We start from the raw sequence: 15,428 nt of genomic DNA on the forward strand, positions 1-15,428 counted from the left end.
TAGAAAATATTTCATAAAATGGGCAATTAGAGATTTAAAATGGTCCAAATGTATAAATTAGTTACTGGGTTGGAGGGGAAAAGGATTAATGAGTTAGGTGCATTAACTTGTTTGCATGATGCAATTAGAGATTTAAAAAGACCAAAAGCTATTGAAATGATTGCTAAGTGAGCAGAAGCTCTGAATAGTACAATATTAGTAGAACAACAACATTAGGTAAGATTATGGAGAGCATTATGGGGTAATATAAAATTAAGGAAGTTCAGGACAATTGGAGAGAAGTGTTTGCATAAATAATTTTGAACTCCAGAGCGAACTAGGTAGGATGTATCCTGGAGTGAGTACAAACTGCTTGAGATGCGAGGAGGGTGCTATAGATTGGTTGTACACATTTTGGGAGTGTTCCAAAATGACTATTTAAAGCAGAAATGGATAGGACAGTAACTTTCATGGAGGAAAAAGGACCTGAATAAAAGACTTCACACAGTTCTTGGGTGCAGATATAACTTGAAGAAAGGAAAAGAGCAAAAACATTTAAAAAGCGATATTGTTAGTGGTTAAAAAAAGATGATCACCAGGTTATGGAAACAGACAGAGCAGCTCAAGAGAACAGAGTTAGTGAAAGCTGTGAAGGAATACAGACAACAGGAGGGACATACACATTCACAAGATAAAAAGGGTAAAGACAAAAAAATGGGAAGTTTGCCTAGAGTTTATGGCTTCAGAGTTTATTTAAAGTGAGTAGTAGAAATGGATGCCTTCTTCTTCTTCTTTCAGCTTTTCCCAGTTAGGCGTCACCACAGTGGATCATCTGTCTGCTCATGATTGGCACTGGAGTTTTACGGTGTCGAGTTGCCAGCCCGGCGCCCGTCCTTCCACAGAAAGCACACACACGCACATACTCACGCCTAGGGCCAATTTAGAGTGTCCATTTCACCTACTGCATGTCTTTGGGATGTGGGAGGAAACTGGAACACCCGGAGGAAACCCACATGACCACAGGGAGGACATGCAGACTCCACACAGAAGGCACCCCAGGCGAGAATCAAACCGGAGAACCTCTTGCTGTGAGGCGGCAACGCTAACCGCTGCACCACCGTGGCCGCTCCAATAAGTCATTATGGCTACATTACCCTTTAATGTTTAACTGAGCCTCACCATTTTGTCAGACATTTGCATAGACCTAAAATGTGACAGCAACACACTGGCCATACCCTGTGCGTACTGTTGTGGACATTTGACAAGGTGATGGCAGTGTTATACTGGATTGGGACAACACATACTTGTTTTCATCTGATGCATTCAAGTATGGGGTGTAGCACTTTACAGCTTATCAGTACATAGCAGTGAGGGCAGTCACCAGAGGTGACATAATGAGTTGGAACACTGTTCTGTCACTGGCATGATATCTTCAGTTTAGCTGTCTAGACAATTCATTTTGTGTGAGTAGACTTTTTCTCATTCAAAGGCTTGTATGGTTTGGGTCATCCGGAAGTGTACTGGCAGGCCTTATGTAAATGTTGCACATTCATGTCATGCTAAGTCTTTCAGGGTGGCAGTACTGCATATGTGTATGTTTTTAGGTTTTGTCACTTCTCTGAACTACACAGCACTGTTATGTGACGCTATCATGTAGCCGATGCACAGACATCATAGGTCTGTGAATACCATTCATGGGTCTGGTCAAGGATACTGGCTTGCTAACGTGGATGGACTACTAAGATTTAAAAGGGGGGCAGATATAAATAGTGTATTTATTTAAGTTGTATAGGTTAGGAAAAAGTGTTATGCTCGTTTTTTGAAAGGACTGAGCTGGATAAGTGAAATGCAAGGAGCAGACGGTGAAAGAGCTAAATTACTAAGCAGGATTTTGGGATCCAGGTCAATGTCCTTGCTGCATGGATAGTGGAGCCTCGAGGGTCTGTCTTACCACTGACTAAAAACTTAGTTTTGAGATAAAAGTTTTTAGTGACAATCACCAAGTACATTAGCCCCAGCCTCTTTCAAGGTAAATTTTTTTTTAATGATGACTACGAAACACATTAGCATCAGCCCCTAGCAGCAATTTTTATGGAAAAGATACATTCTTCCTCACAAAAAAATTATACTTTGGAAAGGGAATCTCTACAGAGAATCAGTACCTTCTGTGTACCGAATAAGATGTATTACAAGTGGGTAGCTGAATTTAGGAGAGTTGGTGAAACAACCTGACTGGAAAAATAAGCTTTTTGAGAGAAAATTGTTTAGTGACAACCCTAGAACCACAAGTTTTAACCCTTGGCAACCAATTTTGACTGAAACATCAAGCTTTTTCTCACAAATAATAATAAATTGACAGGTATACTCCAGCAGGGATCCCAGAGTAAAAATGTGAAATGTGAGGTAAAATTTTAGTGGCAACTACTAAAATCACCAGCCAGTTATAGCCTTAAATTTCTGAAAGAAAAGGTAAAGGTTTCTCCACAAAACAGTAACATGGAAAGTATTTCCTAATAAAGTATTTATTTGTCCAGCCTTCAAGAAGCGCCAGCTGAATGTCTCTCAATGGAAGCCCACAAGAAAGAGCACAAAAAAATGAAAGTTCTGAAATTTTATCACCCTAGCCACAGACTTTATACAGCTTTCCCTGAGGTGTACAGTGGAAAGGTCGTGTGTTGGGTGAATGCCTGTTTTATCTCTTTAGAGTAAGAAATCTGGTCAAAGCTATAAATAAAAGTGGAACAAAAGCCCCAAGATAGGGACAATTTTTAAATATTGCTCTTACAAACTTATACATTTGATACAATAACAGGTTTTGCATTAGCATGAATTTGCTGAAGGGTATGAAGTCTGAAACTCAAATGTCTCGTTATTTTCTAAATTCATTCTTTAATGATTTGCCATACATTTGCCAGAAAACCACAATTTTATGAAAAACGGACCAAAAATAGGAGGCAAAAATCTGGACATTCTATAAAAATCTGTACAGTTTTATTTTTATTTATTTTTCTTTTGTTTACTGGGATGGTCCGATTGGGACAGTGGCCCTTTTCAGCTGAGACCCGGGGAGAAAAGCTCCATTCTAAGCTTACATACAAGTTATCACAACAAGTAATAGAAATTATAAAGAAAATTGACAAAAAAAAGAGTGTTAACATTTTTAACAGGATAAAAATGCAAAAACACAAATATATACATAGTATCAAGTAAAACAAGACTTTAAACACTTGAATATAGACAAATATATGGTTGAATTTATATATGTGGAGGAACATAACATTAGTTAGGAAATTAGGCAGGGAGAATCACTTAGGCAAAGTAGTGCATAGTTGAGGGGTATGTGAAGGAGAAGTATGTCAGAATGACAGCTGAAGGAAGAAGCTGTTGTCATTAGGTTGTATATCATGTGGTATTAAATTTTGCATTGATTTTGCTCAAGCAAGAATTGCTTGAATTGTAGAAGAAATTTGATGTACATATTCACTTCTGTGATATTAGGTTGCCAGAGTTTAGGTGCGAGTACACTGCTCATATCCATTTTTAAATTAATAGGAATTAAACTTTGGTTTTACTTTTGAGCAGATGTTGATTAATGAGGAAAAATGAGACCCCATAATAAACGTTTGCATGGATCTCCTGCAGTTAATCATCTTTTACAAACTTTTTTGTAAATATACATGTCCCTATTTTGGGGTTTTCGACCCAGTTTTATTTATGGCTTTGTCCAGATTTCTTGCTCTAAGAGGTTAAGAGGTATGCTGCTTCACATTAACCTGCAACATACTTCCTTTCTAACCTATTGTGTAAATGTGTATGTAGTAGAGCTGACTAAATCCAGCTTAGCGTGTACTCTTACTAGTTTAATACCACTTTTTGATCTATAAACTCTTTTAAATGATGTTGGCTCCTTTTGTGTTCTAGTGATTTTTTTTTCTATTGCCAGTTGTTTATTTTCTTTAGTGCTCTAGTGACACTTTTTTCTATTGCCAGATGTTTTTCTTTATATTATCTGTATATTTACAGGTTGTACCATTCACTAGGTTGGTGTACTGGTTAAGGTGCTTACCTTAGAAACACAAGGTGCAGGGTTTGATTCTCACATTGGGTAATTGGCTAGGCTTAAAATTGCCCATGAGGGCAGTTAGCCTAGTACTAATCTCTGAACCTATAAACTAGATACTGTTTTTTTAACTTGTTACTCAGGCTGAGACAGCGTTGTCACCTCACAGCAAGACGTTGCCCGTTCGATTCTCAGCTAGAGTGTCTTCTGTGGAGACATGCGTGAATGGGCGTACCTTCGTTGAAGGTTGTGCGTTAGGGCCGGCAACTCAGCACGTAAAAATCAACTGCCAATCATTAGCGGACCAGAGTTCAGCTGTGGCGACCCCTAACCGGGAACAGCCGAAAGACACAACAACTCAGGCTGAGACTGCAAATTGTCATAGTCTTGATTAGTGTTCTGTCCTAGTAAACAAAAAAAAAAAAATAATTAAATGTAAGTTGGAGTATGTTTGTTTCAACTTTTCCTGCTAGGCACATGGTCTCCCTGCACTTACTATAACTACTGCAGTTAATGTAACTGTATTCACCGAAACTGCTGCTGTTGGTAGTCCAGCAAAATCCCCATTTCTGTTAGCATGCAGCAAGTCAAAATAGTTGCTTAATAAAGGTAATCTACTAAAGTATTGAGGTCTTCTCTGATTCATCTGTTGCATCAGGGAGAAATTCACCATCCTGCACTTTTACTAATTATTCTGAATTCCCAAAGCCTGATGACTACTCCTCGCAACATTCACTGGCTTATGAAACATAGTTGTTTGAACCATGTCAACAGATAGCTAAAATTCTAGCAGCTTGGATCTTGACTCATTGGAATCAATTAATTGGTTGAAGACCATGCTGCTACTTTCGTCCCCTTTCTTTTATGACTTTTTCAAAGTTATTAAACAATATATTGGTATCCCACAGACATTGGTGTAGATGAATTATGCTTACCTCACAGCAAGAGGTTATCCGGTTTGATCCTTGGCTGGAGTGCCTTCTGTACGGAGTCTGCATGTCCTCCCTGTGGCCGTGTAGGTTTCCTCCTGGTGCTCTGGTTTCCTCCCACATCCCAAAGACATGCTGTAGGTGGATTGGATACTCTAAATTGGCCCTAGGCGTGAGTGTGTGCATGTGTGTGCCTTCCATGGAAGGTTGGGTGCCAGGCTGGCAACTCAACACCATAAAACTCCACTGCCAATCATGAGCGGACAGGTGATCCACTGTGGTGACCCCTAACCGGGAAAAGCCGAAAGAAGAAGATAAAGATAGATAATTCTTTTGCTCATCATGATTATCATACAGTCATGAATTTAAACTAGGATAGGTCTGTAGGTGGAGAGTCAGAGGAGATCCGTCCTTTATTTTAGAATCACTGTCGTTGCAGCTTCTTTCTGTGAATCTGGAATTTCCAAGTTTGCTTTGTCACATTAAAGAGCTGTCTGTATTGCTGCAGCAGACTTTAACTCCCTCCCAGTATTTCTACCAGTATCTCTTTTGAGCCCTGGGACATCTTTTCCACAGCTTGGTTTGTAACATTGACAGCCTCATTGTATATAAAGATCTCTACAGGTTATCTACCTGGTTGGAGCTCAGCTTAGTCAATTTGATGCAATCCAAAAAAGCATCCATATTTCCAATGTTCTCCCCATGACCCCATTCACTCTTGTACAAAGAATGTTAATAATAATTAAAAAAAAAAAAAAAAAAAAAAAGCTTGAGTTTCCCTGGATTCCTTGCCAGTTTTGCTATGTTACTGCATCCTACTAACAGTTCTGATCACCGTGTTTTAGGTAAGTACATATTAAAGAGTGAAGAGGGCAGCAGCTTTATCACAGTCTACTGCCAGTAAGAGAATGGGCAAATGGCAGGATGTCTGGTAAACAGACTTTGGATCAAGAAATGCAGTGACCTGAAAACATTCTGCAGGTATTGCAAAAAGGAATTTCTAGTCACCCCTGGTGGAAGAAAGTATCACATGACATGAGGCAACTGACCAACATAAGACTGCTGTTCTACAAGCAAAACCAAGTCACTTTATGACAAAATGGGCAAGGAACACAAACCTTGAAGGACCAGAACTTAAGATCATTGCAGCAGAAGCCTATTGAGGTATCCCATGTAGTTAATCTCCTCTAGTATTTTGGACTGTGCAGAAAATTGGCCAGCCAGTTTTGCAGTGACTTTAGCATTACCAAGAAACTGTTTGGTGGAAGTACCAAGGTTCAAGCCATTGTTGAAAATGTTTTGGGACCGCACTCATTGGAATACCTCCTGCATGACCTGTAGAAACCAGGCACTTTTTTACCATATGATTGGATGCTTCTGTCAAGGGAAACATAAAATTATTTCCACTTATTGTGTGGTACTTTTCCAAAGACGAAGGGGGTGGTGGATGGACTTTTGGACTTCTATGAAGTTGCTGATGAACCTGCCCAGGTCAGATCACAACAGATTTAAAACATTATAGAAAAGCAAAATACACATTTAAAAAGAAATAACTGATTTCTTCTAGTTTGTTTGTAGTTTGTAGTAAGTAGATGTTTCAGTTTTCTTGTTTAAAATATTTTTGGTCAGTATAATGAGTAGAATTTTAGAGTTTTTTGCTTTAATTTTCAGTAAACATACTCTAATTATATACGTTTAAAAAATGTATTGTGCTTGTTTGCAGTATGTAGATTTTTAATTTTCTTTTTCAGAATAGTTATGGTTAATGTAACACGTAAAATTTAGAGCTTTTTTTTTTTTTCCCTTTTTAAATAAACATACTCGTCTGTTTAATATGAGTAGTGTTTGTTTTTTTTAGTAAAGTTTACTTACTGTTATGGCTGAGTAATATGTTTGTGTTTTTGCAGTAATGATTTGCTTTTAGTGTTATAGACAAAATTTAAATGGTTTGTGAGATTTCAGTATGTTGTAATATCTTCAAACTGTTGTACCCATAACTGCATCTCCTTCACCACTCCTGTGGTGATTTCATAGGTAGAGGGTGTGGCCAGGGTTCCTATTAGATGACCGAAGATGCATTATATCGAATGCATCTTGGTCGAACTTAAAACAACAAAAAGGTAAAATAGCGAAGCAGCTTTTAAGCAAATTCTTTCCCATTACTTTGCTGTTTTTGGCACTGTAGTGCGATCTCAGAGTTGGTATATTTAAGTAGGGGGTGTAAGGGGGCACAGCCCCCCACATTGGGGGGTGTGGGGGCGAAGTCCCCCACTTTAAGTATTAACATTTTTTTTTGGAATAGCGATTTTTTTTCCTTGGAAAAAAAAAACGCTGTTCTGAGCTTTCGAGATTGTAAGCTTTTGCTTACATGGGTTTGATTATTCACCGTTCACTTTTTTAAGCATTCGATGTTATAATATAGACCCTGTGGCCAGTATCATATTGGCCACACCCCATGTCCCACTTTGGTCTGCTTAATAGGTGGCAGTCCTGCTGGCTTGCTGGAATGGCTGGCTAGCTTCCCTTTTGGCTCCTTGATCAAAAAGCAAATGTCTTTTTAAAAAAAAAAAAAAGCTTCCTTGGCTGTAGAAGTGCTGATAGCAACAAGCTTTCTAGGGTTCTTTCTGCCTCACACTCTTCATGTATTACAGCTAATCGCTGCATGAGTTCAACCCAGACTTAACTTGAAACAGCTCTGCTTGTAGGTCTGGGTTGGTGACATAGCTGAAGCTCCATGGTAAAGCTGGAAGCAAGTCTGTCTTTTTCTACTGCAATTCAGTGCCACAGCAAAGCAGGATTTTTTAGTCCCAGTGCTTTATACAGCTGGAGATTGGATCTTTTAATCAAATCCCTGAGTGTCCCACTGGTAACTGGACAGGTGGCAACCTTACTTGAGAACTAATCCTTCATTTATGCCTAAAGTGATATCCGACAAGCTATCGCTCTTTCTCTTCTTTCCAGAACTTGAAAATGAAGTAAGATACTCCATATCTAATGGGTGTGCCTTCGCTGAAGGTTGGGCGTTGGGCTGGCACCTCGGCACAGTAAAAATTTATTGCCAGTCCTAAGCGGACCGGTGTTCCACTGTGGTGACCCCTAACCGGGGAAAAGCCGAAAGACATTACATTATACTCCATATCTTAGAATGCCCACAGCCAACTCTGATACAATCTTGATAAAGCTAAATCTTTCAGGAACTTTGAGCAGTTGTTAATTTCTTGTGGAGGTAAGAAAAAATGACAATTTGTATCGAACAGACTTATTTCCAAATGGTTGTCTCAAGCAATTATCTTTTAATATACCCAGCACAACAGATCAATTCTAGGCAGTGTCAAGGCACATTCTACCAGTGCCTTGGCTTCATCTGTGGCTTTTTGGAAAGAGCTGGGTTTTAGAAGTATTCTAGAAGCATCAACTTGGTCCTCTGTGCACACTTTCACTAAGCACTACAAACTAGATTCCTTCTCCAGGTCTAGGACAGGCTTTGTGAGAACCATTCTACAAGGGCTCCTGGACCCTCATCCTTCCTCCTCCCAGTCAATCTGAGCTGTAGTGTTCTACCCATTTAGCTAAAACTACAGCAGCAGTGATCCATATGATGAACATGGTACTATAACAGCGGATGTTTGAATGATCACTCCTGGAGTATCTGCTCCCTCCCTACCTCCATTCCCCTTATTTTTGTATGCCTTTTATGTCATGGCATGGTCCTTTTTAAAATTTTCCTAACATTGTCCTTATCAGGACTTTAGCCTCCATCTTTCAGTTGGCATGAAATCTGAAGGACTTGGCACCCAAACTGACTTTTAGTCAGCTGCACCTTAGTTGACTGATGGTTTGTGCATATGGAATGTGCCCTGAAAGCTTTGGAAGCTGGCTGGCTGTTCAGTCCTTAGCAGGATCTAAATAATATTAATTTTTTATTTATTTATGCTTTTTTGACTGGGTTAATCCTACTAGGTTAGCAGCCTCTCTTCAAGGGAGACCTGATATGGTATTTATACTACTTTCCATAGGTGTCCTGAGATCTTTTACATCCACTTGTGCTACCACCAACTCGAGCAGATGGGGCCTTGGTTTAATGTCTCATTTGAAGGACTGTACACTCAGGAGTGCAGCACTACCCTTATAGTTAAGGCTACTGCAGCAGTGATCATTTGAATATATACTATTATGGTAAGTTTATGTACACAATTATACTTTATCTAGTAGCTTGATAATTTATTGCTTCTGTAAATGATTTTATTGTACTGTTGTATTTTTCACAATTCTGAGTACTCCTTTGGGGGCTGCTTTGTTAACAGAAGAAAGTAAAAGGAATCCTACCTTTGAGCCTTGGTTCCCCTTATTTGTTATCACCATGCACATGAGAGAATATTCAGCTGCTGAGAAAATGCTGACCAAAGAATGATGCTAACCTTTGCAGGTGGTCATTCCTTAATTTATTCTTGTATGAGTTTTGCTGTTTGAAAATCTACTGTTTTCATGGCTACCTCACATTAACGACTTTAATTTCAACCATTAAGGAGATGTGCTGTAGTAAGGAAGCACCTTTTGTTGACTCCCCTATAGATCTTGTAAGTATCAGGTAAGATAACTAAACCCCAGAGATGCTATTTATTTATTTATTTATTTACATTTGTTAACCAGGAAATTCCAACTGGACCAGGTCCATTTATAGCTGAGGCCCGAGGAGAAAAGCTCCGAGACATTGTTACAAAAAAAAAAACAAACAAAAAAAAAACAAGCAACATGGAGTTAAGACATTTTGCCAGACAAACACTGAAAATATATAAAATAAATTGGAAAAAGACATTTTCCAGGAGAAATAGTCAGGAATTCCATTTAATGTGCAGGTGTATAATGATTGTGACAAAAAGAGGAGCAATTGCCCGCTATGACAAGTAGCAACTAATAGCCAGAGTTATTGGCTGGGTTTATTACTGTAGAGGGTTAAAGTGAGTAGCTTGGAAGTTGGAAAAAGATGGGGGGGGGGCAGGAAAGTAAAGGTTAAGTGATGCAAGGGCATAACCAGGTGTTTAGTAAATGTGATTTGAGGGAGATTTTGAATTGTGGGGTGGTAGAGGCAGTGGTCAGAGAATGGGGGAGGGAATTCCAGTTTTTAGCAACAGCGTGGGAAAAGAGCGCTTTGCCTGCAGTATTGTTTGCCCTGGAGATGCAGAGGAGAGAGTTGTCACTAGATCGGAGATGCCGATTTGCACTGTAATGGGTAAGAAGATTGGATATAGATGGGTTTTTTTCAGGGTACTTAAGGATGTTGTATGCAGTAACTAGCTGGTGGTAGTTAAGTAGTTGTGGTAACTCTAGCCATTTTAGTTCTTTTAGTGCAACACAGAGATGTGGTCTGTAACTGGAGTTTGTAGCAAACTTGGCTATCATATTGTAACAGGATTCTAGCTTGTTTAGGTCAGTTTTTTTCTAATATGGGTGAAAATAGGTGCTGCATACAGTAGTGTGGACAGAAGGTGACTCTGGGCAAGGGTGACTCTTGCTTGGTGTGAGAGTTTTTGTGCCTATATAGTGCACCCATTGTTTTGTGAACCAATTTGATGGTTTGTGAGATGTGGATATCAAAGTGAAGATTGTCAATTTCAATACCAAGAGGTTTGGTGTGGTCAGTAGGGGAGATGGTAGTGCCGTTTTAGAGGTGATGGAAAAGGAGAGGAGAGCTTTTGATTTATTAGGGGAAAATAATAGTAGTTTTGTCTTGTCTTACTGGGGTTTAGGATTAACTGGATACCTGCGATCCATTTTTCTACAGAGTTAAAGGTTTCCTGGGTAAGTTGCTGTAGAATGCTTGGAGATGAGGCAGTGCAGATCAGGGCTGAATACGCTGCATATTGAATAAGTGTGCCATGCTGGGTCGAGCTATTTAGGTTGTTTGTGAAAGTAGAAAAGAGAAGTGGGCCCAGTATAGAGCCTTGTGGGACTCCTATGGTAGTTGGAAATTGGGGCAATAGTGCTCCTTGCCATTGGACAGATTGTTGCCTGTCAGATAGGTAGCTTCTGAACCAGGCTATTGTAGATGGGGTGAAAGATAGTGAGGCTAGAGAATCTAGCAGAATGGAGTGAGAGACCATGTCAAATGCCTTTGAGGGCCAAGAAAATGGCTGATGTATATTTGTTGTTGTTCCTGTGAAGGCTAACTAGATTAGAGAATGAAAGAAGAGCAGTGGTTGTGCTGTGATGAGGGCGGAAGCTATGCTGTGTGGTATAGAGGAGCTGATGTGTGTTCAGGAATTTCATGACTTGCAAATGGATGCATTTCTCTAGAATTTTAGACAGGGGGCATAAGATGGCAATGGGTTAGTAGTTTGAGAAGTCATAGGAGTTGCCCCCTTTATGAAGAGGAATAATATAAGATATTTTCCAGAGTTTGGGAATATAGGATTCCTGTATGGAGCGGTTGATTAGGATGGAGATGGGGTAAGATAGAGAGTCAGAGGCCATTTTTTATGAAGGCAGCTATCAGAAGATAATATTGCATGTATTGAAAGACATTACTGGAATTTAAAAAAGGCTAAAATATGTTTACATTTTTATTTATTTTTTTTGTTTCCAACAGGACCGAAAGAAAACATTAAGCACTGAAATGAACATCACTGGCAAACAATTAATATCTAAGTAAGTTAATTGCTGGGAATGTTTTACTTTAACTGCATCGTGCTCTGTGTTTAGAAACCCATATTTTACAACCATCGTTTTAGTATGTGTTTTTTTTTCTTTACTGCTGTAGGAAAACATTTATCATAGTAATACACTCTGTAACAGAATCATTTCCTAATAATGTTTAGTAAGCAGCCTGGGATGTTATCTGGTCCCATGGAGGCTGTGTTTTCTGCCTTGGAGAGTGCAGTATTACCTGCTGTATGGAGATGCTAGGTAGTGGACTGGTGACAGGGATGCTTTTGGGATGTATCGGGTGGGGACAGGGGGATGAAATTTGCTCCAAATCTGCCCGCCAGCAGGTTGGCAATTTCTTCAAGTTCAGTGTGAGTAGTACCGTCCACAGTCAAGTTTGGCACATAGCTGGGCATTCCTTTTAAGATTCTGGACATAGCTAAAGAAAGCCTTATGATTGTCTTCAGGTAGGGATACTAATTTAGTGTCGTAATTGGCTTTAGAGGATGTTACAAGATATCTAATTTGCTTGTAAAAGCTGTGAATGGTATTCTTCCTCTAGTAAGTTCCTTCTTATTCTTGGATAACAGTTTCTTCCTTTTGTTATGTAACCTGTTTATACTTGCGGTCTACCAGGGTGGCCTGTTTCTTCGGAAAGACTTGGTTTTGATCCTTACAGGTACAGGCGAGTCTGTACAGTTTAAATGTCTATACTGGGCATTTGTGTACTCCTCTGCATAGGAGTCGTTGGTCGTGTTAGCAGGGGTTTGAAGCTTTTTATACCCTTGCTTAGTAGGCTGAAGTTTGCTTTGGAGAATTTTTTGGGTTTGCTTCTGTGGGGGTGTCCAGTCTGATTTTTACTTCAAACAATACAGATTTATGAATAAAAGCAACAGTTCCAAAGGATGGAGCAGCAAAATGACACCAATAAAAATAAATCCACCAGACTAGTTGAATAATAAGGAAAGGAGGAAACCACTGGTATTAGCAAACACCACAGTTTATTATCGCTTTTGTCTCGAAGAGACTTCATAGGTAGGTACTAGGCTATCGGCCCTAGGGCCTATACAATCCCAGCCAAAAAGGTACCCTGGCTTTTGCCACCCAAGAAAATGATTTTCCTGTGCCACTGTCGACCAGAGCCACAGAAGTGATCCCCGGGGTGAATTTCCTATTTCCCATCCAATCATCAAGATTTTTCTTGAGTGCTAATGAGGTGCTTTGTTTGATGTAGATAGGTAGTTTATTCCAGAGTATGGGAAGTCTCTGGGATAGGAATCTATCCCTCCGGCATGTTCTGTTTATTGTGGTGACAAGGTTTAGGTCCCTAGAGCATGTAGCTCGGAGGGATTTCTTTAAGTGAAGCATGTCCAACAGCTCTGGGTAAAGTGGAGTAAAGCTGGAGTTTTTTGAGACGGTCTGCATAGGGCATCTGTTTGAGGCCGGTAATCCTCTTTGTGAAGTATTTCTGCGACCTTTCCAGTTGTTGTAGATGTCTTGTGAGGTACATACCAAAAGGGGCGTTGTACTCTATAATGGGTCTAATGAATGATGAGTAGAGGGGAACAATTACCTCTTTTTTCTGGATGAGAAACATTTTGTGATGAGGTGTGCCATGTAGAAGTATTTCCTGACTACTGTGGCGATGTGATTATCAAAGGAGAGACTGTTGTCCACCTGTGTCCTAGGGTCTCTTATCACACTTTCGGTGTTAAATACACTACCACCTGTGTTGTAGTTCATGGGTACAGAGTTTTTACCAAAGGGGATAACATTGCACTTTTAGGCATTGAGCTTGAGGCCATGGCTTTGACACCAGCCATCTGTCTCAGTGAGGCCCTTTTGTAGGATGTCCACATCGTTAGAAGTTTCGATTATGGCTCCTAGTTTGCAGTCTGCGAACTTCGTTAGCCAAAGACCTTTTGTGTTGGCCTGTACTTCAGAGAAGTAGATACCAAACAGGAGAGGACCCAGGACTGAACCATGTGGTACTCCACTTGTCACTGGTCTGAAGTCAGATTTTGGAGTCTGCTAATTTCACAGTGTGGGTTCTGTCAGTGAGCCAGTTGGCAACCCATCTTGTGACATAGGGATTTATACCTAGTTTAGTGAGTTTATAATTCCAGAGTGGGGGATGGTGTCTAAAGCCTTGGCAAGATCTAGATAGGCTGTGTGAACCAGCTTACCCTTGTCTACGGCTTGGGTGACTGCTTCAAAGAAGTCTATCAGGTTTAGGAGACATGATCTGCCTTTCACAAACCCGAACTGGGTGATGTCCAGAGTTTGGAGATTACCAATGTCTTTGTAAGTTCCATGATGATACGTTCCATGGCCTTGCAGACGAGGCTCCTCAGGCTAATGGAACGGTAGTTCCCGGGGTCTGTGGTGGCTCCCCCTTTGTGGAGTGGGATAACCTTCACTTTGCGCCATTCAGTGGGCACAAAGCCTGAGGTGAGGCTCTGATTGAACATGGTACTTAGGTGGGGTGCCAGTTCATTCTATAGTTCTTGTAGAACGCAGCCTGAGATGTTGTCTGGTCCCATGGTTGCTGTGTTCTTGGCATTGGAGAGTGTGTTTTTTACCTGTGCAGCTGTGATTACAGAACTTTGCATTCTTTCGGTATAGAGAGTGGGCCCTTTAGATGGTGAGAGGGGGTAAAGTTAGCACTGAACCTATATGCCAGGATGTTGGCAATATCAGTTGGGTCTGTATATTTAGTGCCATTATGCTGTAACTCAGAACAGATCCGAGTGTTGCCATTGAGATTCTTGACATAGCTATAGAATGCTTTGTGGTTGTCTTTAGAATCAGTGGCGATTTTGTTTTCATAACTAGCTTTGGAGGATTTTATGAGGGATCGCAGCTTCTTACTGGGGCTGACCAGGGAGCTCCTCCACTCACGGGATTTTACTCTCTTTTGTAACAGTTTCTTCCTTCTGTTGTACAGTTTGTTTATGGCAGGGGACCACCAGATTGGCTTCCTTTTTTTGGAGGATAGCGTCTTGGTTCTGTTTGGGATAGCACGATCCATGCAGTCGTGCAAGTGCTTATAAAGTGCAATTGTGTAGGATTCAGTAGTCATAACTGTATTGTCCATCTGCATGGGTGTCATGAAGTTCACCACTTCTGTCTTAAGTAGCATGAAGTTGGCTTTGGAGAAATATTTTACCGTGGTTTCCTTAATGGGGGGTGGGGGCAGGATGTGGATATCTAGGGTGATTAGCTTATGGTCGGATCGGACCAATGAGGCGTTGACTTCAGGTGTGGAACACCGGTCACTCATTTTGGTAATGACTAGATCTAGGATATTGTTGCCTCTGGTGGGGGTGTGGATAAGTTGATTCAGGGCATTGGAGTTTATGAATTCCAGAAAGCGTTGAGTGAAGGAGTTGGTACAGGAGTAGTTTTCCCAGTTAATGGTGGGGTAGTTGAAATCACCCATTATTAAGGTGTTTGGTTGAACCCTAATATTTTCCAGTACATCACAAAAAGAGGATTGGGAATCCTGGGGCATGGTGGGGGATCTGTCACAAGCTACAATTTGGATTGCAGTTTTTGCCCAGAGTTAGTTGCACTTGGATAACCTCGGATGCATTATGCTGAGCATTTTTTTTTTTTTTTTTTTTTACTGGAATATAACATTGTTCTGTAGAGCTTTGCATTTTACTTTTACTCTTGTTTTTTTTTGTCACTGGAATGTAACTTTGTACTGTGGAGCTTTTCTCCCCGGGCCTCCACTGAATGGTGTTAAAATTATGATATGTTTCTTCAAAAGGAACTTGATTTTTGGGGGGTAAACCCATACAATAAAATAGGTG

General features: G+C 40.3%; 1 protein-coding gene across 8 annotated transcripts in view; it reads left to right on the plus strand.

Moving 5' to 3' along the window:
- The window catches only part of NUB1 (negative regulator of ubiquitin like proteins 1), a gene marked incomplete in the record, with an annotated part of 1,333,835 nt that overhangs the window by 304,159 nt on the left and 1,014,248 nt on the right, over positions 1-15,428 (plus strand). For all 8 annotated transcript variants that reach the window (XM_044066898.1, XM_044066904.1, XM_044066897.1 and 5 more), the window contains 1 exon segment: positions 11,555-11,613. In XM_044066898.1, the coding sequence (XP_043922833.1) occupies positions 11,555-11,613 (59 nt within the window).

This window comes from Protopterus annectens, chromosome 3.part1 (genome assembly GCF_019279795.1).
Source record: "Protopterus annectens isolate FY-2018-M chromosome 3.part1, PAN1.0, whole genome shotgun sequence".
Taxonomy (NCBI): Eukaryota; Metazoa; Chordata; order Ceratodontiformes; family Protopteridae; genus Protopterus; species Protopterus annectens.